General features: G+C 38.0%; 1 protein-coding gene across 2 annotated transcripts; it reads right to left on the bottom strand.

Moving 5' to 3' along the window:
* Nucleotides 1-4,660: 4,660 nt before the first annotated feature.
* Aadacl2fm2l1 (AADACL2 family member 2 like 1) lies at nt 4,661-25,761 on the bottom strand. Of its 2 annotated transcripts, none has more exons than XM_087637435.1 (5): nt 25,131-25,761; nt 23,562-23,784; nt 21,244-21,313; nt 20,278-20,449; nt 4,661-6,471 (listed from the first exon to the last, which is right to left on the bottom strand). In XM_087637435.1, exons 1-5 carry the CDS (start codon nt 25,266-25,268, stop codon nt 5,869-5,871), a joined length of 1,206 nt encoding a protein of 401 aa, XP_087493561.1. In that variant the 5' UTR covers nt 25,269-25,761; the 3' UTR covers nt 4,661-5,868. The 2 variants fall into 2 exon arrangements, with proteins under 2 accessions (XP_087493561.1, XP_087493562.1); XM_087637436.1 differs by having other exon boundaries at nt 20,278-20,373; nt 25,131-25,745.
* Nucleotides 25,762-27,274: the final 1,513 nt, after the last annotated feature.

The following is a 27,274-nucleotide window of genomic DNA, read 5'->3' as shown; positions in this document are numbered from 1 at the left end:
GCAGATGCTGGTGAGGATGTGGAGAAAGAGGAACACTCCTCCACTGTTGGTGGGATTGCAGACTGGTACATGCATTCTGGATATCAGTCTGGAGGTTCCTCAGAAAATTGGACATTGAACTACCTGAGGACCAAGCTATACTTCTCTTGGGCATATACCCAAAATATGCCCCAACATATAACAAAGACACATGTTCCACTATGTTCGTAGCAGCCCTATTTATAATATCCAGAAGCTGGAAAGAACCCAGATTGACCCATCCTGCGGGTCCAGTTATTCAGGGTCCTGAAGAAGCTTTCTACCTGCGGGCCAAGGGGGTGAAGAGAAGGAGACCAAGCAAAGTTCTGTTGTCAGGGTCTCGTTTATTGATAGAAATGTACAGCATTTAAAGCTCTGAGGCAGGAATAGAAGCGGGAACAGAAGCTTAGGGTGGGGGGGGGGAAGTATTGGAAGTGCCCAAGGATATAGGGTGAGTCACTAAACTGCAAGATATCCTCCTTAAACAAAGAGGCAACAGTCTTCCTGGGACATGTTCTTTGAAAAGGTCGAACCCTTCTCAGGAATCTGCTCAGGGACATCCGGTGTTTTGCTCAGGCTGAAACATCCTGTGATTGCTCACGGGATCTTCCTGGGAGAGGCTTTTGTCCAACATTCTCATAATCTTACAGCAGCCACCCAGGGGTGAGCATCTGTGGCCATACAGCCCAGCGTCATGTAGCCACCTTGAGCTATGCAGTCACAAAGCGGTCAGGCCCAAATACAATACAGCTCCCTATACCACATGCCCTTCAACAGAGGAATGGATACAGAAAATACAGTACATCTACACAATGGAATATTACTCAGCTATCAAAATTCATAGGCAAATGGATAGAACTAGAAAATAGCATCCTGAGTGAGGTAACCCAATCAGAGAGAAACACACACATTTGCACTCATTGATAAGTGGATATTAGCCCAAATGCTTGAATTGCCCTAGATGCACAGAACACATGAAACTCAAGAGGGATGACCAAAATGCAAATGCTTCACTCCTTCTTTAAAAGGGGAACAAGAATATCCTTGGCAGGGAATAGAGAGGCAAAGATTAAAACAGAGACAGAAGGAACACCCATTCAGAGCCTGCCCCACATGTGGCCCATACATATACAGCCACCCAATTAGACAAGATGGATGAAGCAAAGAAGTGCAGGCCAACAGGAACCGGATGTAGATCTCTCCTTAGAGACACAGCCAGAATATAGCAAATACATTGGCGAATGCCAGCAGCCAACCACTGAACTGAGAACGTGACACCCGTTGAAGGAATCAGAGAAAGAACTGAAAGAGCTTGAAGGGGATTGAGATCCCATAGGAACAACAATGCCAACCAACCAGAGCTTCCATTGACTAAGCCACTACCCAAAGACTGTCCCTGGGCTCCAACCGCATAGGTAGCAATGAATAACCTAGTAAGAGCATCAGTGAAAGGGGAAGCCATTGGTCCTGCCAAGACTGAATCCCCAGTGAAAGTGATTTCTGGGGGAGGGCGGTAATTGGGGGAGGATAAGGAACACCCATATAGAATGGGAGGGGAAGAGATTAGGGGGATGTTGATCTGGAAATTGGGAAAGGGAATAACAATGGAAATGTAAATAAGAAAAACCCAAGTTAATAAAGATGTAAAAAAAAAAAGTAGAGGACCTAGAATGACACACTCACCAAAAAAAAAAAAAAAAAAAAAAAAAAAAAAAAAAAAAAAACATGTAAATTTTGGGTTGCAATTGGGAAATACTTTCCAACAATTTCTGAAATGGTCCTAAGTAAAAATGATATTTTGGACTGTGTATTTTGATAACCAATGTCTTCTTACCATTGACAACTGTGTGAGCAAAATATGAAGCAATTCTCTCAGAGGTTGAAGATGCTCATAGTATCAAATACTGAGACAGTTTAATACCTTGTGCAAAATTAAAAATTTAACTCATTGATCTTCAACACTGCTTACATTTTAAATAAATTATAAAAGCATGTGAAAAAAAGAATACCTAAAATTGTATCAGGGATTATTAATCTCTTTTATAGTGGGACTGCTACTAGGTCCTTTCTGATAGTCAAAACTGCAATGAGAATTCTTTCATTCTCCCAGGTGTCACCAGTTAATTGCTCTTAGATAGTAAGCAGACTTTCACTCAGAGCACATTACAAGAGGTTGTAAAGCAATTAAGCAAAGGGCATATAAATAGAACTAAGGATTTATGATAGGTGCTAGGACAGAGGATAAAATATCCACTGGGTTTATGTATACACATCTACAGTAATAACTTAGTTATGGTTTTAAACCTTCAGTGAACCTGTGGAGCTGTGACAGGTGATGGATGTTTAGCCAGATAATTACTCCTGATAGATACACATGTAAACATTCTTTGTTGTAAAAAAAAAAAGAAAATTAGAATCCAGTTTAGAGCATGTAGTAAAACTAGATGCTATAGTTGCCTCTTAGATATTGAAAGTATGAGCCAGGGAGAAGGAAAAACAAAAACAAAACCTATGACTCTCAGAACATGCAATCTTACTCTAGAAGCCCAGTGCTTGACCCCATTTTATTCTGTTGCCTGTTTAGCAATGAGTGGTTTCTAATAAGCCTAGTATGTCCCTCCATCTTTCTAGAGTTTTCTGTAAACTTCTTTCTTCATTGATAACATTTTTCAAAAAATGCTAAGTTTTTGGGAAACACAGAGGTTGCAACAGTCTCATAATCGTCAGAGATCATGAAGAGTCTAGCTACCTCTCAACCCGTGCCAGAGACTGTTCACAGCTGTGGAAATCTTAGCTATGATCTATTTTCCAGAGCTTGTGATAGAATCCTGAACATGCTATAGTTCAGACGTGTTCTACCTGTATGGTAAACCCTGCCACACAGGTAATGTTTATGCTACATTATTCTGGACTTCTCCAACAGTTTGCAGATCCCAGAGCTCAAGGACTTGTAAGATCAGCAGAGAACATAGCACACATATCGGGGACATAGGACGGCCTATGTTAAGTAATGAGTGTGGTGAGTGAATGGACATTGTTAAGTTGAGAATCTGTTAGAAAGCCAACAAAGAAAACACTGCTTCTATCACCCTAGAACCTTCTCTCACAGCTCAGGTATCACATACCTCAAGCAGTACATAAGTGAAGGTGCAGGACAAGTGAGGGCTTTGTTGGTGAAGTTTTACGGGAGGACATTAGTACCTTTCTTATTAAGACCTTTTAGGGAGAGCAAGGACAACCTTGTAGTAGCCATGTGAGCTCCAGCTAAACAATGAAAGCCACCTTGGCCTCAGGATACCAGGACCCAGTGAACTTTTCTACATACAAAACTTCCCCTCTGTCTTGATCATAGCCTCCTGCCTTTGAATTTCAGGTACTCATCAAATCAAACTCCAAACAAGTTTGGAATGACTTTCATGTCTTGACTTCAGGAAGCTTCAGGGTATATTTAATTATTGCCTCCTTGACAGAATGGCTTAAGAAAGAGAAAGGAAATTTAGAAACTCTTCATTTACACTAGCAAGCCTACCATGTGAAATCTAAGTCACAGTACAAAGGCCCAAGAGCTAAGCATGAAGTTTGTGATCAAATATAGTGCGGACCCTGACAAATGGGCCTTTCTTATGCATACTGAACAAGGTATCTGCCCTCTCCTACCTTTCCTTCCTGGATGCTAATACTTCTTTAGGGTCCAGTTTGCATGGTTGCTTGACAGATGTGATTGTAAAAACCCATTTGTGTTCTTTGGGAGAGCTCTTCACTTCGCTTTAGGATCAAAGCCCATCTTCCAATCAGCTCTAGTCTTCTATTCTCTTTACTCCTAGTATACAAGAAGTATATGACCGTAGTACTAATGCGTGTGGTGAGTGAGGTCCCTTGGGAGTATCAGACTACTCTAGCCACTTCTGATTCCATCTCAGGAAATTTTAGTTTGTCTCAAATGCTGACTAAAAGTCCAATACTATAACAAGGGTACATTTGGTTTCCTATGGAATATCCCAATCCATTCTATGGAAAGAAAAAAAAAATTGAATGTCCACGGATGATATAACATCAAGCCATGGAGAAAAAGAAGTAATAGATTTACTTCAAATAGTCTTCTTATTGTCTCCCTAAGTGGCAATTCTGCCAATGAGGCTCTGCATTGGTGGTTTATAGGACTCTGTGTCCTCACCTTTCCTCTATTGGCTATTTTTAAGTACCTTCTTCCAGCCCTTCTCCAAGTATCTTCCTCAAATACCTTCTGAAACAAAGAGCTGTCAACTGAGAAAACCTGCATTCCCTGTCGTGTCTACCTCTGTCCTTCTAATTCTCCCTCATTTGTGATTAATACTTAATGAAGTGAAGCAATTTTCAACTAGTTTGACTTGATATCATGACCAATATTTCATCTTTTTCCAAATTGAAACAATTAAGAGTGACGATACTTACAAAATTATGCTTAACCAACAACAGCAAAGAAACTTCTTAAGCAATTTTAGTGTCTGAATAGCAAGGAAAAATCTCCTATGGTGAATACTAAGACAACAATGAAGTAATCATAGTCAAGATGAACAAAACTTCTCAAGCTGCAGAGAAACATTAATGCAAATATATTTGGAGATGAAGATTAGATTACCAAATAAATTCACAAGACATATTTAATTTCCATTAAATAAAATTTATTCAACATTAAGAAAAATGCACCAAACCTATCAAAGAAATATACACAAGCAGAAGAATCACCAGGATATGAGAAAATTAAACAGTAATTTTAATGTTTCTGAGTAGAAATGTAGCTATTTAGGAGTTGATTTTTTTTAATGGGAGGATGTGTTCTATCATCGCAGGGAAACAAACATGTCTGGAGATCATCCACTAGCATAACTCTCTGGGTATGCAATCTCTGTGTGCACAATGCTTCATTACAAAAATTCAAAATAATACTATTAATAGTCCTACTTACAATCAATAGTTACCATCATGCATTAAGAGGTGTTATCCCACAATAAATACAATTCAGACAAGTTTCCATCAAGTTTGATCTTACAAAAGTGTAAGGCACAAATGTTCAAACTTTAGGAACAGTTCATGATCAAGTAAACTTCCTCCAATATACACATTTTTCTTATGAAAAGCAGAATATAGACTTGATGAGAAGTGTGTAAAAAGAACAACTAACTTAATTCACCTTGAGCAGATTATGGCAATGAATAGAGAACACATGATTGGAAAAAGTATAGCAGAATTATAGTATACTGCTCAGTTCATACAAATGTCATTACAGTTGTGTCTATCACACTTTTTCCTCATTCATGGTTTCTTTACTCTTCTTTCTTATTCACTGGTTTGGAACATTGTGTCACTAAATAGCAGTAGTTGTCTTACAACTAGCTACATAAACCAACCTGGCCTTGAACTCACAGAGCTATGTCTACCTGATTGCCTCTCTGACACTGGTCTACTAGAGAATAATGTGTTAACCCACCTACTACTCATGACTCCATTCCATTTTTTTTAATTATTTTTTCACGCAATATATCCGAAATTTGGTTTATCACTGCCATGAATCTCAAAAATGTTCCCATGTAATGAAAGACATGCTTTCCATTGTTCTCCCATTTTTGAATACTCAAAGTATATTTTTCACAACAAATGGTAATTAATACAGATAATGAAATGTTGCCTCATTTTAGCAATATTTCTAAGATGGAATAATGAAGTAACTTTCACAAACATATACAGTAACTTTTACTCAAATTGAAATGTAGCTTTATCCACTAGCCAATTAATATTGTGCCCATTCATCATACAACAGTTCAAAGTTTATCAGTCAGATTTCTTTATTGATTACCCAGCTACATGCTTCACTTATAGATTTTCTTCTAACCAATTAATATACTTATCTCTTAATTTTAATCCTAAATTTAAAAACACTGGAGCGCTGGTGAATGATAGGGCTCCATGTACTCCTTTCTCTATATGCTCATGAGTAACTTGAACCCCAACATTTCTAAGCCGTGAGATGTAAATGAGACCGTCATCTCTAAAGATATCATGTTCACAGGTGACAATGTATGTCAATGGCAAACTCTGTAACTGTGAGTCATTGACTAGCAAAGGCGACAACCTGCTGTCCACAAGTACTGGATAGGAAGCATTCAATTTTCCAAGAACTGGTTCAGTGTAAACATGGTTCTTTTTATACTTCTCAGGAAGGAATTCACTCCAGTTAACAAACTTGAATAGGTGTCTCGATTCTTCAGGCATGTGCTCGTTCCTCAGTGCAGCCTGGGGTAGAACTTGGTCTTCAGTCACATATAGGCAAAGCAACTTAATTATCATCTCCCTGGTCAGAACTGGACCATGTTGATACTCTTGATGGGATGGTAGAAAAGTATCAAGTGACTGTAGGCCTGGATACATCAAGGCTTGTGCTTTAATTCTACCTTTGAAATTTGGATCATTCTGTAGCTAGAAAGATAATGAAGTCTAATGAATTAATAGGTTTAAAACAAAAGGACCGACAATTTCATTTTAGTAGCTAGAAGTAAATAAAATCATCTGAATATCTAGTGAATTTTCCTATGCAATTAGTCACTACTTTAGAGACAAGAGAGTGCCATTGCACTCCCATCCATACAGAAACAAAAACACACTCTGTTGCACACACATTTATTCATACATGGAAATCAAACAGGAAGATGATCGGTAGCATCTTAATGAGGATGACAAGATTTTCATTTATGATATTGTTTTTTTCATGTTTATTTGTTTTTAGAAATTCGGCTATTGTGGTTTTCTTTAATAAAGTCATTTTGAACATTTCTGGGTTGTTCTGGAACATAGTGTCCACTTGTTTCAGTCTCTGAATTGCTACAATAATAACCATGTGTTACCATCTCTAGTTTCCCTAAAAGAATTTTTCATCTGAGTAATATAATGTGTAATATCTATAAATATAATGAAATACAATTGACAATGCTTACATATAAATTGAAGTCTAATGGGCCTTGGAATGCCTAAGAAAGCATTTAGCACTTATCTAAGTAGTCTGGTGTGATACACAATATCGAGAATAATTTATGAAAATCAGAAGATGAGAAAAAGATATGAAGTCTCTGTTTCTTATCAAATAAGAGGAGTCATGAGTCTGCAGCTACATTCTTTTCTTTTTGTACACTGCACAGCAGTGAGCCTAACCTTTACCTGTGAGAATGAGTACTTCAATAGCAGCAGCTTCTACGGCAGTTCTGCAACAGTGATTGTAGATGCTGCCAATCTTTAGTAAATTCCAAGCTATGAAAAGTGCTGTCAAGGCCTTGACCTCATAAAGCACTTCCAAAAATCATGACAGAATTCCATGAAATCTCATTAGCTCATCATAAGGCTAATTATCTGATCAAATCCATATCAGAGCACAATAGAAGGGAGATCCTGCAAGTTCAGGAAGAAAAAAATTTCTAAGAGTTTTTTCCCATGGTCTTCATATTCTTCACAATAACTTTGGAATGGAAATTTTATAAATAAACTGCAGTCTTTCAGATTAGTAGAAAAATCTACTGGCAAGCATAATAAAAAGCTGAGGCAAAGACATGTGGTAGCTCCTTCATATGTAGCAGCAGTGCTGTCCCCAAGTGAGTTCACACACAATTGTATTGAGAAACAGCAAGGTTAAAGCTTAATTTAACCTTTTAATTTTATATTGAAATACAGAAGAAAAATGAGAAATTAATAGGAGCAAGGATTGAGATGGTAGCTTAGTCAGTAAAGGATTTGCTTACTTGAGTACAGATGGGCATGTAATATATACCTCCTGTTACCCCAGCACTGTGTGGGTCAGGTTGGCACCAGGGGATCCCTGAAATTAACGAGGCAGCCAATCTAGATTGCTCAGTGTTCTCCAGGCTCTATGAGAGACCCAGTTTCAAAACTCTGATAGGGAAATATGTTGACTGCCAGTGTTAACTTCTGGCTTCTATGTTTATGAGCACACACTTGAAAATGCACAGTCTTGTACAAACATTCATGCAAATATGTGAACCCCAATATGCAGACATTAAATGAAGAGTGTGAGAATAAAAGTAGCAAAAACATATACTAATTCTCAGAAGTCATTGAAGACTTTATGTTGTGAATATGTCTTTACCACTAAGTAATCATTTTTAAAATTTATTATTAAAAGGTTTTTGAACAAAGAGAGCACAAATATTAATATCTACATAGTTATTATAAACCCTAAAATAGTAGCTCTCAGTGCACTAAGGAAATTTCAGAGTACCCTATGCCAAATCACCTATAGAGATAATGGTGACACGTTAAAGGTCCATTTTCACTGAAGAAGACAATTGCTAAAGAATTGTCAGTGTCCACATTTATCCAGGACACTGAACTCCTGATGAAGGACAGCAATTCATGTTTTAACCTTGTCAACTCACATGGGTCAGAGGGTCTAACTGGACCCAAAACATCTGAATCACAGAAAGGAGACTTGGTGGCCACATTTCTATTCTCATAATCTTTTCACATGTGACAGCCTCTTGTGACACCAACCTGGACTTTGTGGAAAGTGTGTCACCCTTACAACAGAAAAGAAAATGATTTTACATTCTGTACAATCTTTGAGAGCTTCTGTCCTATTACCCTGATACCATAACCTTGAATAGAAAAGCAGTACACCTTTAAGACTGATTCCTGTCTCCTCAACTAGAAAAATTATGATTCTTTTTCAGAGCTGGGGACCGAACCCAGGGCCTTGCACTTGCTAGCAAGCGCTCTACCACTGAGCTAAATCCCCAACCCCTGAAAAATTATGATCTTGTAAAGAGGTCTACAATAAATAAGGTGAGCAAAATTGCTTGGCTTAGTTGCAGACATTTCTTGCAGGCATCCTAACTCTATTTCGGTAGCCACTACAATAAAATGTAAAGACAGTTTGGGTAGCACTAAAGCAAAGGTGACACGGGGTACACAGAGTGGAGCAGAAGGACATGATGTCGGTAGGACCCATGCGTCCTTCAGCATCTCAGCACAACAGAGAGGAGTTCCTGAGGTAGCATGCTCCTAATCTCTTACCATATTTGGTTATTTGGTCTTATAATCTAAGTGCATTAAAAACCTTTAAGTTTATTATTTATTTATTATAAATGTGTGTGTCCATATGGGTCTGGCTCCTTACTTGATGAAGCTTTGAAGCCTCAGTAACTTCATTTTGCAGTAATTTAAATGTAATATCCGTAAATATTTCCTCATGCTTTTTGCTAATTTAGCATTCAAGGCTCTAAGCTGTCTTAGTTCAGCTCATAGAACAGATTTGCTTTTCCTCAATCAGCTGAAGGATCAAATTGTGAAAAGTTAGTGACATTTTTCAAGCTAAAACTACAAGATTTAGCATTCTGACAATAACTATTTCATGTAGTATAGTAAGTCTTTAATTGTTACCATAATCATATACACCTGTGTTTATATTGTAATGCCAGGTCTAGAGACTCAATTCCTAAACTCAAAAATCAATTTATGGTTGTCCCAATTGATAATATTTAGTAATATTTGTATATTTGTCCCAATTGAGTAATAATTCCTCACCTTATGTTAAACAATGAGTGTGTGAATGTGTGTGTATGGGTGGGTGTGTACAGTATATACTTAAAAAAAACCCTGTTTCAAAAAACAAGCATAAATATATATAATGTATAAAACTAAATATAAGTACATAAGTATATAAGTACATAATACATGTAATATATAATTATATATTTTATTTTTATATACTTATGTATTATTCATATATATTTACTATATATAATGTTTTACAATATAATTATATATTATATAATTGTATTTTATCACATATAATTATATATTGTAAAACATTATATATTTTATATAATATCTTTACAATATAACTATATGCTGTCATACATAATTAATTATGTATATTATTTTTATTTTACATTTTATAATAAATAAAATTTTGTTAGTATTGAATTTATTTATTAATTGTACATGTAGATATATATCGAGAGAGATATATACATATGTATATAATTAGACACAAAATGAGAGAGAGAGATTTGTTTCTCTATGTAGGTCTGGCTATCCTGGACTTTGCTCTGTGGTTCAGGCATGTTTCGAACTCCAATCTTGCCTGTCTCTGCCTCATGAGTGCTGAAATTAAAGCTGTAGGCCATACCCACCCAGCTAAATACTGTGTATATTATGCCTAAAACTTAGTCAGTTAAATGCACGGTAGTCTCTTTTTATTCAAAACTCTAGTTTTTTTTTTCTTATGTTTTTACCTCTGACACTTTCTGAGTCATGTAACTGTCCTTCTGTCTAATTTAACTAAGCCATTCATCACATTTTCACTTTTTTAAATGACTAGTTGTAACTTTGTGAACTTAGGGGTGCACAGTGCTGGTCCCTAATAAAGTGTCACATTTTAAATCTCTAATACATTTTTTTCGTTTTCAGCCACTCAGTTTAAAATATTGCCATTCTTTTCTTATGATACATTAGAAAATATTTTGTAAGCAAGACAGCCAAGGTCTTATTGCAAGTTCTGTTTCAAGATGGACCTGAGGCTCAGTTACAAGTGCAGCTGCTGTAGTCTTAGTAATTTCTCTGTTATCTGTCACTGTACAATGGAGTCTAATAGAATAGTGGATCACACTGATGAGCAGAAGACCAGGCTTGTGTGTTTCAATTGTGTTGGCAAGTAAAAGCCACAATAGCTTTCATGAGTTAAACATTTCCTTATGAAAGATGACAGAAAACTTAAAAATGAGGTGTATATTTTTTCATTGAAAATATACACAGTGTCTTAAAGTCCCAACATAAGTGAAGCTCAGTATGTGTGTGAAGAAATAATAATTATCGATGGGAAAGGAAAAAGTTCTGTAAAACAAATTAGGAAAGAAAACAACAAATAAGTACCCTAGGGCACTACATTGCATGTACTTTTTACTTATGCAGCAAAATATTATAATTTATGGTTAATGAAAGACATATCATCTGTATGTAAAATAAGACCATTGGCAATATGATTGAGAACTGAGTATATATTCTATTGAATATGTCATATTGATATAATATATATAATATATATGCTTCTAGTGTCATGAACAGTGTTAAACAATGTTTCTCCATACTATAACGTTATTGTTTTCCACTGGTCAAAACATTCTGTTTATACAGTAAGACTTAATATGCAAGGAATCAGAATCCCAAGAAACTCTTTGCCCTTAATAAATGAAATAATAATGTTCTGTTTTTCATACCACAAACACATACCTTATGTAATCTACTTTTGTACATCTACTTGTGTTTTTCTATGAGAAGGCCATTACCTACTTGAGAGCCTTTTTGTACACCAATGATTCCATCAAACTAAACATTAAAATGATTCAAGAAAATTTTTGAGTGTTTTTAGGTGATACAAGATTGCATTTCATTGGGATTTTTATAGTAGTTTGAAAAATGGATAGGTTTCATAAAATAAATTACTTTGTCTTGAAGAAGAAACATATTACTGATTGGATAGTAAGATTAAAGTAAAGAAAACATAAATATTTCAGTAAAATTCAATCAATACAAACGATTATAGTACAAACAAATATAGTAGAGACTATATCTACTTTACAAAAAGAAGTCAGTCTATATAATAAAAAGGGTACAGAATATTCATTTCATTCTACAAAAGCATTTGTAGGATTTTGAATCATCTGTTGAATTGAGATTGCCTTTCAAAATATTACCGATTTGATAGTGATTATTTAGCTCTACTCAGCAAGAATCCATTATGTGGTGACTTAATTTTATTAGAGTAGGAATTCTTCTAAGCATGATATGTCCTCTGGTGTTATTTATGAATATCTACATGTTTACACATTCTCATGGTTACTCATCATATCCACCGGCCTAGATTTAGAATCATGTAGGAGATGGAGACTGGAGCCCATCTCTGGGAGTGGAGTGTCTATGACGGTATTTCAGAGGGAATTAAGGGATAAATTTGATCTTGAATTTGGAGGTGCCTCCATACTGGGTGAAGCTGAGGACCAGAAATCATGTCACCAGACTTCTTGACTTGAGAGGTAATGGCAAGCAGCCTCACACTCCCACTGCCACAGCTATAGTCAACTACCACTGCCATGCCTTTGCTGCTATGATGCACTTAACGTTCCAGGAGCCAGAATAAGTTCTTCCCTCTATTTTCTTCTTGTTGAATATTTTAGAGGAGTTTTAAAAAGTATTAATACACTCTTCAGCTATAATTACAGAAAAATGGTAAATTATATATTTCTATGTAAATTCAGAAAATATGAACAACGACAACAGCAAAACTCCATAAATGAATAGAAATGAATAGAGCAATACATTGCAATTGGTGAACTTTTACCTAATACTTTCATAGTAAATCTGAGTTTTTATTACAGTTTTCTAATACTTGGTTCTTGAGTTGCTAGGGTGGGAAGCTTACAAGTTCAAGACCTGCACAGAATACAAACCAGTTCATGGAATCTCAACAAAAGCCTGTTTTAAAGCAAGTTTAAAAGAGAAGGTTGCATAGTCCTTGGAAGAGTATTTGCCTGGCAAATACACAGCCCTGTGTTCAATGCCCAGAGCCTTCCTCCAACCATTTAAAAATGTATGATTTTTGGTTATGAAAGTAGCCTTTAATGACTGAACCATCTCTCCTGCCCTATATGCAGCCACCAAACCCAGTCAATATTGCTGAAGCCAAGAAGTATTTACTGACAGAGGCCAGATATGTGTGTCCCCTGAGAGGCTCTCTGCCAAAGCCCTACTGATAATAGGTGAGGATGCTTACAGCTAGCCACTGAATTGAACAAGGGGACCCTAATGGAGGAGTTAGAGAAAAGACTAAATGAGCTGAAGGGGTGTGCAACCCCATAGGAAGAAAAACAATATCAAACAACCAGACCCCACCAGAGCTCTCAGGGACTAGACCCCCAATCAATTAGTACACATGATGGGACACATGACTCCAGCCACATATGTATCAGAGGATGGCGTTGTCCAGCATCAATAGGAGGAAAAGCCCTTGGTCCTATGAAGGCTCATTTTCCCAATGTAGGGAATGCCAGGATGTTGAGGTTGGAGTGGGTGGGTAGTGGTGGGAGCATCCTCATAGAAGCAGGGAGAGGGAGGAAAGGGGATAACATTTGAAATATTAATACATAATGTACTGGCTGGTTTTGTGTGTGTCAACTTGACATAACCTGATAAAAGGAGTTTCAGTTGTGGAAATGCCTCCATGAGAGCCAGCTGTAAGGCATTTTCTCAACTAGTGATCAAGGTGGGAAGACCTATTGTGGGTGGCACCTTCCCTGGGCTAGTATTCCTGGGTTCTACAAGAGAGCAAGCTGAGCAAGCCAGGGGAAGCAAGCCAGTAAAAATGGCCAGGAGCTAATGGCCTCTGCATTAGCTCCTGCTTTCTGACTTGCTTGAGTTCCAGTCCTGACTTTGGTTATGAAGAGCAAAGTGAAAGTGTAAGCTGAATAAACCCTTTTCTCCCCAACATGCTTCTTTTTTTTTTTTTATTAACTTGAGTATTTCTTATATACATTTCAAGTGTTATTCCCTTTCCCGGTTTCCAGGCAAACATCCCCCTCCCCCCTCCTCTTCCTTATGGGTGTTCCCCTCCCAACCCTCCCCCCATTGCCGCCCTCCCCCCATAGCCTAGTTCACTGGGGGTTCAGTCTTAGCAGGACCCAGGGCTTCCCCTTCCACTGGTGCTCTTACTAGGATATTCATTGCTACCTATGGGGTCAGAGTCCAGGGTCAGTCCATGTATAGTCTTTAGGTAGTGGCTTAGTCCCTGGAAGCTCTGGTTGCTTGGCATTGTTGTACATATGGGGTCTCGAGCCCCTTCAAGCTCTTCCAGTTCTTTCTCTGATTCCTTCAACAGGGGTCCTATTCTCAGTTCAGTGGTTTGCTGCTGGCATTCGCCTCTGTATTTGCTGTATTCTGGCTGTGTCTCTCAGGAGAGATCTACATCCGGCTCCTGTCGGTCTGCACTTCTTTGCTTCATCCATCTTGTCTAATTGGGTGGCTGTATATGTATGGGCCACATGTGGGGCAGGCTCTGAATGGGTGTTCCTTCAGTCTCTGTTTTAATCTTTGCCTCTCCCTTCCCTGCCAAGGGTATTCTTTTTCCTCATTTAAAGAAGGAGTGAAGCATTCATATTTTGATCATCCGTCTTGAGTTTCGTTTGTTCTAGGGATCTAGGGTAATTCAAGCATTTGGGCTAATAGCCACTTATCAATGAGTGCATACCATGTATGTCTTTCTGTGATTGGGTTAGCTCACTCAGGATGATATTTTCCAGTTCCAACCATTTGCCTACGAAATTCATAAACTCGTTGTTTTGGATAGCTGAGTAATATTCCATTGTGTAGATGTACCACATTTTCTGTGTCCATTCCTCTGTTGAAGGGCATCTGGGTTCTTTCCAGCTTCTGGCTATTATAAATAAGGTTGCGATGAACATAGTGGAGCACGTGTCTCTTTTATATGTTGAGGCATTATTGGGTATATGCCCAAGAGAGGTATAGCTGGATCCTCAGGCAGTTCAATGTCCAATTTTCTGAGGAACCTCCAGACTGATTTCCAGAATGGTTTTATCAGTCTGCAATCCCACCGAAAATGGAGGAGTGTTCCTCTTTCTCCACATCCTCGCCAGCATCTGCTGTCACCTGAGTTTTTGATCTTAGCCATTCTCACTGGTGTGAGGTGAAATCTCAGGGTTGTTTTGATTTGCATTTCCCTTATGACTAAAGATGTTGAACATTTCTTTAGGTGTTTCTCAGCCATTCGGCATTCCTCAGCTGTGAATTCTTTGTTTAGCTCTGAACCCCATTTTTTAATAGGGTTATTTGTTTCCCTGCGGTCTAACTTCTTGAGTTGTTTGTATATTTTGGATATAAGGCCTCTATCTGTTGTAGGATTGGTAAAGATCTTTTCCCAATCTGTTGGTTGCCTTTTTGTCCTAACACAGTGTCCTTTGCCTTACAGAAGCTTTGCAGTTTTATGAGATCCCATTTGTCGATTCTTGATCTTAGAGCATAAGCCATTGGTGTTTTGTTCATGAAATTTTTTCCAGTGCCCATGTGTTCCAGATGCTTCCCTAGTTTTTCTTATATTAGTTTGAGTGTGTCTGGTGTGATGTGGAGGTGCTTGATCCACTTGGACTTAAGCTTTGTACAGGGTGATAAACATGGATCGATCTGCATTCTTCTACATGTTGTCCTCCAGTTGAACCAGCACCATTTGCTGAAAATGCTATCTTTTTTCCATTGGATGGTTTTGGCTCCTTTGTCAAAAATCAAGTGACCATAGGTGTGTGGGTTCATTTCTGGGTCTTCAATTCTATTCCATTGGTCTATCTGTCTGTCTCTGTACCAATACCATGCAGTTTTTATCACTATTGCTCTGTAATACTGCTTGAGTTCAGGGATAGTGATTCCCCCTGAAGTCCTTTTATTGTTGAGGATAGCTTTAGCTATCCTGGTTTTTTTGTTATTCCAGATGAATTTGCAAATTGTTCTGTCTAACTCTTTGAAGAATTGGATTGGTATTTTGATGGGGATTGCATTGAATCTGTAGATTGCTTTTGGTAAAATGGCCATTTTTCCTATATTAATCCTGCCAATCCATGAGCATGGGAGATCTTTCCATCTTCTGAGGTCTTCTTCAATTTCTTTCCTCAGTGTCTTGAAGTTCTTATTGTACAGATCTTTTACTTACTTGGTTAAAGTCACACCGAGGTACTTTATATTATTTGGGACTATTATGAAGGGTGTCGTATCCCTAATTTCTTTCTCGGCTTGTTTCTCTTTTGTATAGAGGAAGGCAACTGATTTATTTGAGTTAATTTTATACCCAGCCACTTTGCTGAAGTTGTTTATCAGCTTTAGTAGTTCTCTGGTGGAACTTTTGGGATCACTTAAATATACTATCATGTCATCTGCAAATAGTGATATTTTGACCTCTTCTTTTCCGATCTGTATCCCTTTGATATCCTTTTGTTGTCTGATTGCTATGGCTAGAACTTCAAGAACTATATTGAATAAGTAGGGAGAGAGTGGGCAGCCTTGTCTAGTCCCTGATTTTAGTGGGATTGCTTCAAGTTTCTCTCCATTTAGTTTAATGTTAGCAACTGGTTTGTTGTATATGGCTTTTACTATGTTTAGGTATGGGCCTTGAATTCCTATTCTTTCCAGGACTTTTATCATGAAGGGGTGTTGAATTTTGTCAAATGCTTTCTCAGCATCTAATGAAATGATCATGTGGTTCTGTTCTTTCAGTTTGTTTATATAATGGATCACGTTGATGGTTTTCCGTATATTAAACCATCCCTGCATGCCTGGGATGAAGCCTACTTGATCATGGTGGATGATTGTTTTGATGTGCTCTTGAATTCGGTTTGCCAGAATATTATTGAGTATTTTTGCGTCGATATTCATAAGGGAAATTGGTCTGAAGTTCTCTTTCTTTGTTGTGTCTTTGTGTGGTTTAGGTATAAGAGTAATTGTGGCTTCGTAGAAGGAATTCGGTAGGGCTCCATCAGTTTCAATTTTGTGGAATAGTTTGGATAATATTGGTATGAGGTCTTCTATGAAGGTTTGATAGAATTCTGCACTGAACCCGTCTGGACCTGGGCTCTTTTTGGTTGGGAGACCTTTAATGACTGCTTCTATTTCCTTAGGAGTTATGGGGTTGTTTAACTGGTTTATCTGTTCCTGATTTAACTTCGATACCTGGTATCTGTCTAGGAAATTGTCCATTTCCTGAAGATTTTCAAGTTTTGTTGAATATAGGTTTTTATAGTAAGATCTGATGATTTTTTGTATTTCCTCTGCATCTGTAGTTACGTCTCCCTTTTCATTTCTGACTTTGTTAATTTGGACGCACTCTCTGTGTCCTCTCCTTAGTCTGGCTAAGGGTTTATCTATCTTGTTGATTTTCTCAAAGAACCAACTTTTGGTTCTGTTGATTCTTTCTATGGTCCTTTTTGTTTCTACTTGGTTGATTTCAGCTCTGAGTTTGATTATTTCCTGCCTTCTACTCCTCCTGGGTGTATTTGCTTCTTTTTGTTCTAGAGCTTTTAGGTGTGCTGTCAAGCTGCTGATATATGCTCTTTCCTGTTTCTTTCTGCAGGCACTCAGCGCTATGAGTTTTCCTCTTAGCACAGCTTTCATTGTGTCTTATAAGTTTGGGTATGTTGTACCTTCATTTTCATTAAATTCTAAAAAGTTTTTAATTTCTTTCTTTATTTCTTCCTTGACCAGGTTATCATTGAGTAGAGCATTGTTCAATTTCCACGTATATGTGGGCATTCTTCCCTTATTGTTATTGAAGACCAGTTTTAGGCCGTGGTGGTCCGTTAGCACGCATGGGATTATTTCTATCTTTCTGTACCTGTTGAGGCCTGTTTTTTGACCAATTATATGGTCAATTTTGGAGAAAGGACCATGAGGAGCTGAGAAGAAGGTATATCCTTTTGCTTTAGGATAGAATGTTCTATAAATATCCGTTAAGTCCATTTGGCTCATGACTTCTCTTAGTCTGTCGACATCACTGTTTAATTTCTGTTTCCATGATCTGTCCATTGATGAGAGTGGGGTGTTGAAATCTCCCACTATTAGTGTGTGAGGTGCAATGTGTGTTTTGAGCTTTAGTAAGGTTTCTTTTACGTATGTAGGTGCCCTTGTATTTGGGGCATAGATATTTAGGATTGAGAGTTCATCTTGGTTGATTTTTCCTTTGATGAATATGAAGTGTCCTTCCTTATCTTTTTTGATGACTTTTAGTTGGAAATTGATTTTATTTGATATTAGAATGGCTACTCCAGCTTGCTTCTTCTGACCATTTGCTTGGAAAGTTGTTTTCCAGCCTTTCATTCTGAGGTAGTGTCTGTCTTTGTCTCTGAGGTGTGTTTCCTGTAGGCAGCAGAATGCAGGGTCCTCGTTGCGTATCCAGTTTGTTAATCTATGTCTTTTTATTGGGGAGTTGAGGCCATTGATATTGAGAGATATTAAGGAATAGTGATTATTGCTTCCCGTTATATTCATATTTGGATGTGAGGTTATGTTTGTGTGCTTTCATTCTCTTTGTTTTGTTGCCAAGACGATTAGTTTCTTGCTTCTTCTAGGGTATAGTTTGCCTCCTTATGTTGGGCTTTACCATTTATTATCCTTTGTAGTGCTGGATTTGTAGAAAGATATGTGTAAATTTGGTTTTGTCATGGAATATCTTGGTTTCTCCATCAATGTTAATTGAGAGTTTTGCTGGATACAGTAACCTGGGCTGGCATTTGTGTTCTCTTAGGGTCTGTATGACATCAGTCCAGGATCTTCTGGCCTTCATAGTTTCTGGCGAGAAGTCTGGTGTGATTCTGATAGGTCTTCCTTTATATGTTACTTGACCTTTTTCCCTTACTGCTTTTAATATTCTTTCTTTATTTTGTGCGTTTGGTGTTTTGACAATTATGTGATGGGAGGTGTTTCTTTTCTGGTCCAATCTATTTGGAGTTCTGTAGGCTTCTTGTATGCCTATGGGTATCTCTTTTTTTAGGTTAGGGAAGTTTTCTTCTATGATTTTGTTGAAGATATTTACTGGTCCTTTGAGCTAGGAGTCTTCACTCTCTTCTATACCTATTATCCTTAGGTTTGATCTTCTCATTGAGTCCTGGATTTCCTGTATGTTTTGGACCAGTAGCTTTTTCCGCTTTACATTATCTTTGACAGTTGAGTCAATGATTTCTATGGAATCTTCTGCTCCTGAGATTCTCTCTTCCATCTCTTGTATTCTGTTGGTGAAGCTTGTATCTACAGCTCCTTGTCTCTTCTTTTGGTTTTCTATATCCAGGGTTGTTTCCATGTGTTCTTTCTTGATTGCTTCTATTTCCATTTTTAATTCCTTCAACTGTTTGATTGTGTTTTCCTGGAATTCTTTAAGGGATTTTTGTGTCTCCTCTCTATGGGCTTCTACTTGTTTATTTATGTTTTCCTGGAATTCTTTCAGGGATTTTTGTGTCTCTTCTCTATGGGCTTCTACCTGTTTATTTATGTTTTCCTGAAATTCTTTCAGGCATTTTTGCGATTCCTCTCTGTAGGCTTCTACTTGTTCTCTAAGGGAGTTCTTCACGTCTTTCTTGAAGTCCTCCAGCATCATGATCAAAAATGATTTTGAAACTAGATCTTGCTTTTCTGGTGTGTTTGGATATTCCATGTTTGTTTTGATGGGAGAATTGGGCTCCGATGGTGCCATGTAGTCTTGGTTTCTGTTGCTTGGGTTCCTGCACTTGCCTCTCGCCATCAGTTTATCTCTAGTGTTACTTTGTTCTGCTATTTCTGACAGTGGCTAGACTGTCCTATAAGCCTGTGTGTCAGGAGTGCTGTAGACCTGTTTTCCTCTCTTTCAGTCAGTTATGGGGACAGAGTGTTCTGCTTTCAGGCGTGTAGTTTTTCCTCTCTACAGGTCTTCAGCTGTTCCTGTGGGCCTGTGTCTTGAGTTCACCAGGCAGCTTTCTTGCAGCAGAAAAGTTGGTCTTACTTGTGGTCCCGAGGCTCAAGTTCGCCTGTGGGGTGCTGCCCATTGATCTCTGCAGCCGCACCAACCAGGAAGACCTGTGCGGCCGTTTCCGGGAGCTTCAGTGCACCAGGGTTCCAGATGGTCTTTGGCTTTTTCCTCTGGCGTCCGAGATGTATGTACAGAGAGCAGTCCCTTCTAGTTTCCCAGGCTTGTCTGTCTCTCTGAAGGTTTAGCTCTCCCTCCCACGGGATTTGGGTGCAGAGAACTGTTTATCTGGTCTGTTTCTTTCAGGTTCCAGCGGTGTCTCAGGCAGGGGTCCTCCCGCTCCTGGGCCCTCCCCCACGGGAGCCCAGAGGCCTTATACAGTTTCCTATTGGGCCAGGGATGTGGGCAGGGGTGAGCAGTGTTGGTGGTCTCTTCCGCTCTGCAGCCTCAGGAGTGCCCACCTCCCCAACTTGCTTCTTGGTCATGATGTTTCTACAGAAATAGAAACCCTGACTAAGACACATAAAATATTGAAGAAAAATAAAATTTAAAAAAATGTAGGATTTTAAAAGCTGTCCTTAGCATTAGATAATAAATTCATATCCAAAGCAATATCATGCAAAATGGACAATCATCCTTGTTTAAGTCAAATTTTAGAGATAACAGTATAAAAGTAATTCAAACACAGCTTCTTTTGCATTAGGATTAAAACATATATAATACATACAACATACCAGTTGAGTCACTGTTGCTGTCAAGGTACCCCCAGAGCTGTCTCCCATAATGCAGATGCGTGAGGGATCCACTCTGTATTTTGCAAGAACTTTCTCCTGGAGAAAGAACTTGATCACATAAACACAGTCTTCAAGGGCAGCTGGGAAAGGATACTTGGGAGCAAGTCTGTAGCTTTAAAGGTAAATTAAGCAAAACCACAACAAAACCCTTGTTAAAGTTATGCAAGGAAATATCTCACTCTCACCACAAGATACACTGATATGCTGGCCCTACTTTGAATCCTAAGTCTCACCAATTAACTAGAACTTATTGGTAATAGATTCAGGTATTGGGTCTAAGTCTATTTCTTCACTATAGAGTTGGCGAGATACACCATGATTTTTCAGTACTGTTACTGAGAATTTCAGTAGCACAGTAGATAGATATGAAGTCCTAAAATTAAGTATTTGCTCATATATTTGGTATAATATTTAAATTTCAGCAAAAGTTTGTTGTGTGAATATTAAGACTTATCATTTGGATAATGTCTTGATATGTTCTATATATGAAAATAGTATTACCTCATAGAGTTAGAATGGCATACAATGCAATGTTTATAAACAGGTCAAATAAATTCCAATATCTCAAGCATATAATGAGTATACCTTCTTGTACATGAGTGAGAACTTTAATTTTACTTGCAGATAAATGAGACACTTGAGAATCCTGGAGTTCATATTCTAAGAAAGGTCATAACTGTAAAAAAAAATGTGCTTATTATTCTACTCTCACACTATTAGCTAAAATGGCAGAATTCAAAGTAAATACTGATGTATTTGAGGATGCATTGACATAAAAATATATAAAAAATAATATAAATAAAAATCCATAGGATATGTGTATTGTTGGTTGGATGACAGCTCTGAATAGACCAAGTTATATTGTGAATGCATGGACTGTGGCTAGAAGAATCAGTTTTATCTTACTCTATTCCCACAACAACAGCGTCGAGCTTGTTTGCAGTCAATCTGTTCAGATCATCATAGGCTGCTATCTCTGAAATGAAATGAAAGAAAGAAATATAGCATGGTTCTGCAAACAATGAAACACAGAAGAGTCGTGAAAGTGCTAGAACTGTGAATTTGATTGGTTGGTTGATCGATTGGCTGATCAGTTGATTGGAGCTCTGTAATCATTTTTATGGTCACAGACAGCACTGTCAGAGCTCAAGAAAACGATTGTCCATAACTCGTTACTAACATACTCCATAAAACTCTTGGAAGAAGTATTAGAATATCTGAAATTGAGTTGAAACAAGTCTCAGAAAATAAAGAATGTTAAGAAATAATTAGCATGACCGGGGACTGAGACAGGTCAAGGTAGAAAAGACAGCGCATACTTAGGAACCAAAAGAGGACGTACAATTGCAGGTAGAAGAAACACAAATCAGGTGATGATTTGGAAGAAAATATAATTCCTGGTAAAATAGAGACTCATCTTGACCAAAAGATGAACATGTCTTATCCCGGGATGAGTAATGAAGAGGGGATCAATAAGATGCCAATAAGTTTCAAACAGTATAGACAGGTATGGAGAGAGGAGGACTGGGAGATACCAAACATATGAGGTTGGAAACAGGATGGCAAATTAGAAATGTCACTGAAGGGGTTGGGGATTTAGCTCAGGGGTAGAGCGCTTGCCTAGCAAGCGCAAGGACCTGGGTTTGGTTCCCAGCTCCGAAAAAAAGAAAAAGAAAAAGAAAAAAAAAAAGAAATGTCACTGAAGCAAAACTAAGGGCCTAACTGCTTCTAAGAGGTGGCATTTTCCAGCAACACTGAGAGCATGCATGGGCGGCTCAGCAGGAACCTTAATCCCCTGGATTCTGTTCAGAGGTCCTTTGCGTTCTCCCGTTTCTAAGTGTGGGACTTTGAAAATATGTATAAACACTGGTAATTTATTTATATTTCAAATATTAGCCCCCTTCCGGGGTTTGCCCTCTAAAAACCACCTATTCTGTCACCCCTTCCACCTGATTCTAAGAGGGTGCTCTCCCACCCACCCATGTACCCACTCCTGCCTCACTGCCCTAGCATTCCCCAAAGCTGGGGCATCAAGCCTTTACAAGACATCCACTTCCACCGATGTCAGATAAAGCAAACCTTTGCTACCAATGTTACTGGAGGCATGTGTCCCTCCGCGTGTACACTTTGATTGGTGGTTTAGTCCCTGGCAGTTCTGGGGGATATGGTTGGTTGATGTTGCTGTTCTTCCTATGAGGTTAAGAACGCCTTCAGCTCTTTTAGTTCCTCACCTAACTCCCTTGGGTGGAGCAGAGACTGATCCACTGCTCCCTCCTAGGGATCTATCCCATCTGCAGACACCAAACCCGACACTGTTGTTGATGCCAAGAAGTGTTTGCTGACAGGAGCCTATTATGGCTATCCTCCGAGAGGCTCTGCCAGCTGCCAGCCAACCATGGGACTGAAAATATTTCTTAATCTATTTGTTCCTTCACAACTAAAACATGAAGAAACTTGCTCATTCATTTGCATGCCCAGCTTTCCACAGTGGCCTTTTTGCTTATCTTAAAATGTTCACAAATTATGAAGATGAAATACTGGATATTATAATTAAGTACAGTTTCATTGAGGGCAGGAGTGCTATCACCTGTTTGTTACATCTGTGAAGTGCAATATCCCAAACTTTTCTGTGTAGTGAATCTATGTTATCAAACGTCTAAACTGGTATGTGTTTAAGATTCCGTCAGTCTGTCTGTCTTAGCTACTCCACTCACTTCCAGGCAAGAACTAACCCCTCAGCTCCATATCACTTCTATAATTGTAGTACAAAGTTATGCTCTGTTTTCTAATCGTCGATATTGTTATATCATACTCCACCACTTGAAAAAAGTTTAGCTATAGCATGGCAGCAGCTATATTATTTCATATCTAACAATCAAATACCTGTCTCACATTATACTAAGCGTTTATTTAATTGATGTGATTAAGATATTTAACTCTAAATTCCAAGTTTACTATTTGTACTTTCAAGTTTAAGATATCTGTATGTTACTTTAAGACACTAATTTCTAACACAGGCATCTTTTTTCTACTTGGTTGTTTTACTACCAATGTATATATAAAAAAGAGGGTGAACTATGACCCATACATCCCAATGTAACTCTGTTAGCATACACACATTACTCAAACCAACATTGTACTGAGAAATGTCTGTTGACACATTGGTACACAGCAATGATTTCAATAGAAATATATCAATAACAAACATATCAAAATACACTTACTATAACTTCCCAAGACAAAGGCACCACCATGAATGAAAATCACAGCTGGTCTCCGTCTTTCAGACTTCCTCTTTGGTAAGTACAGACGAACAGGGATGTCACAAAAGTCTGTGTCAATCACTGTAACGTTTTCATCTGAAACTGGTTTTGTAAAGTGTGCTGATGCTAAAATTGCTAATACATCTTCATATTTCATAAGACCTATGTTATCACATAATGTGGCCTATAAAAACAAGACAGATTTTAAACATTATGCACTTTTCTTTTAATAACAACAATGTAAAAGATGAAATAATAAAATAAACAGTGTGATAATACTCTAGATTTTATATCTTAATTTTATTTTAGAAGGAATTTTCTCAAGATTATGTGTGGACATTTTACAAAATTCGTTCTAAACAGCATATGATTTCACAATAATGCACATATTTTATCAAGGCTTTATTATAAAGAACTTTAGTTTTGCTTTCATATGATAAAAATCAAAGTTTTATTGTCTTTGTAATCTAAATTGTGATTCAGTGCTAAAATTATTAAAGACTTTTAAGTTTTCCAGGATGAACTTTAATTACTACTTTATCTCTTCTATTATAATTTTAAAAGTACAGTATAATAATTCATAACAGCAAATACATAAAGTGTATATTTTAGTGATATATACATAATGGTTGGGAACATGTGAAGCTAAGAAAGTAAGAGCATCATGGTATGTTTTAACAGATTAAGTTGTAATTTTGATAAAAGCATGCATATTTCTCACCCTGGGGTTTAAATACATGTGAAATAATCACAAGAGGACTGACATGGGCTGGCTCATGTACTCATTCTTCAATCAAAGAATTAGTACTTTTGAAAAAGAGAACTGTGGGAGAAAGACACGGAAATTCAGAGACCATTAGTTGGAGAATGCTATGTCATAGAGCTTGTGCCTCTTTCTTTTATACCTGAAAATGATGTCACTTCTGATCAGCTACTGATTTTACACCCTAGGATTTTTACCCTCCATCTGTCAGAGCCATTAAAGAACATTTCTACGAGGGCCCACTTTGCACATACAAGAGCACAGTTGAATCATGCAGCTTGAGGCTCAAATTTCAGCTTTTATTCTCTTTGTACGCTCTTCTGAATATCTTTTTCCTCTAATATAAACTATACAATTAGAAGACAGTGGAGAAGTGGAGAGCTATGTATATTCAAATAAAGCATATATATAGATATATATATATGCATCAAAAGTACTAGTTTCTGACTATACAGGAATAATTATTGGACTTATTATTGGACTTATATTCATTCTGTATATTCTAAGATAACCCCAGAATTCCAGCAGTTTAGAATTGGAGACAGACATTAGAAGAAGATATGGAGATATGAAAACTTCTAATTTAATATTAAACAAGTACTGTTAACAATAATTAATATCTTTATGCTAAAATATAATTATGGGACCAGGTTTATTTTTCTTAGAATGCAAGTAAAAATCAAGTTAACAATATTCTTTAAAAAGTAATGCTTCTATTATAATATCAATAGTTTTGTCAAAATACTCAAAAGTTTTCTATTACTTACCACAAGGTTACAAGTTTTAGCAACTGCATCCAGGGCCATTACTTTCCAGGTTTCTTCAATGTTGTCAGGCATGGGTGTATAAATATAAGATAAAAAGCTAACACAAAGCAGCCCCACACAGAGAGCTTGGAATCCCATGGTAACCCAGCCTCTTCCCAGTGCACATGTTAAAATATTTCCATGATACTGAATAAAAAGCCACAGAATGAGTACACACTGGGAACCCTCACAGATAAACACAACTACTCTCACGATGTGAAGTGAAGTTGATACTTAATCAAACACTACAGTGCCAGTTCTAACTTTTTTAGTAACAGATTCTGAAAGAGATGTTGAAATTCGTCAGGTGAGGTACCGTTTAATAACATGTAATTTAAATTTCCTGCAGTGTTTCTTCATTCTGTGGTATTAATATCATCACGAAATTGTTTTAGGGAATCAGGGTCTAAATTCAAGCCCTGGATAATTCTTGAAGTAATCTTTTGTAGTTGCAATATTTTCTAACAGGATTATAGAAAGTTACTTGATATCCAGTCAAAACTCATGCTAATATCATCACTAAGTATTATTGCCTAGGTTAACAAACTCTGCCTAGTGTGGACCAAGTTTGAGAATGAAAGAAAGGGTATGTGCAGACTTGTTCAAGTTCTATCATGCAGCAAGCTAAAGCATTAAGCCTGGACCAGAATTACCAGAAAGTTCAGAACAAGTATTTCAGCAAACATTCTGGCTTTTAGAAGATAGCATGATATCATGAATCAAATTCATGAGGCAACATGACTCAAATTAGCTGCTTTATGTCAGTAAATTATTGTTCCTGGGTGTGCGTGTAAGAGTGTTTCCAGGAGAGAATAATGTTTGTGTTGGTCCCGAGAAGCTTGCAGATGTGATTGGATATCATTAGATGCACTGAAAGTATGAATAGAAGAAAAATGAAAAGAAGGCGTCATTTCACACTTTTTCCTCTCTTCTTGAGCAAACTTGTTATAATTCTAATCATAATAAGGTGAATTTGTTTCCACCTTCTGTCCTTGTCCAGCGGTTGTTGTCCTTAATCCATGTATTTGATTATGTGTACACTCAGTTTTTTCTCGTTTTAAGTCCCTTCACCCTGAAGATTTCAACCTCAGAATGTGGTTCTTTCTGAGCCTACTAATCAGCCTAAAAATTCCCAAGTTCCTGTGATTAATTATTTTTTCTATTTGAAGTGATTCGTCTCACCCAATCTTAGAAAACCTGCCTAGGTGGGCACTCCTGAGGCTGCAGAGCGGAAGAGACCACCAACACTGCTCACCCCTGCCCACATCCCTGGCCCAAGAGGAAACTGTATAAGGCCTCTGGGCTCCCGTGGGGGAGGGCCCAGGAGCAGCAGGACACCTGCCTGAGACACCACCGGAACATGAAAGAAACAGACCGGATAAACAGTTCTCTGCAACCAAATCAGGTGGGAGGGAGAGCTAAACCTTCAGAGAGGCAGACAAGCCTGGGAAACCAGAAGAGACTGCTCCCTGCACGCACATCTCGGACGCCAGAGGAAAAAGCCAAAGACCATCTGGAACCTTGGTGCACTGAAGCTCCCGGAATCGGCGGCACAGGTCTTCTTGGTTGCTGCCGCTGCAGAGAGCCCGTGGGCAGCACCCCACGAGCGAACTTGAGCCTCAGGACCACAGGTAAGACCGAATTTTCTGCTGCAAGAAAGCTGCCTGGTGAACTCAGGACACAGGCCCACAGGAACAGCTGAAGACCTGTAGAGAGGAAAAACTACACGCCCGAAAGCAGAACACTCTGTCCCCATAACTGACTGAAAGAGAGGAAAACAGGATACAGCACTCCTGACACACAGGCTTATAGGACAGTCTAGCCACTGTCAGAAATAGCACAACAAAGTAACACTAGAGATAATCTGATGGCGAGAGGCAAGCGCAGGAACCCAAGCAACAGAAACCAAGACTACATGGCACCATCGGAGCCCAATTCTCCCATTAAAACAAACATGGAATATCCAAACACACCAGAAAAGCAAGATCTAGTTTCAAAATCATATTTGATCATGATGCTGGAGGACTTCAAGAAAGACAAGAACACACTTAGGGAAACACAGGAAAACATTAATAAACAAGTAGAAGCCTACAGAGAGGTATCGC

Source organism: Rattus norvegicus, chromosome 2 (assembly GCF_021556685.1).
Source record: "Rattus norvegicus strain SHRSP/BbbUtx chromosome 2, alternate assembly SHRSP_T2T, whole genome shotgun sequence".
Taxonomy (NCBI): Eukaryota; Metazoa; Chordata; class Mammalia; order Rodentia; family Muridae; genus Rattus; species Rattus norvegicus.
This window is presented reverse-complemented; position numbering and strand designations above follow the sequence as displayed.

Bases quoted from the DNA above. Each gene is read 5' to 3' on its own strand.
- Aadacl2fm2l1 (XM_087637435.1), bottom strand. From the start codon at position 25,268: ATGGGATTCCAAGCTCTCTGTGTGGGGCTGCTTTGTGTTAGCTTTTTA. The intron at 21,314-23,561 runs GTAAGTGTATTT...ATTTCATTTCAG, and splicing joins CTTTGTCTTGGGAAGTTATA to AGATAGCAGCCTATGATGAT. The intron at 20,450-21,243 runs GTAAGATAAAAC...TTACCTTTAAAG, and splicing joins GCTGTTGTTGTGGGAATAGA to CTACAGACTTGCTCCCAAGT.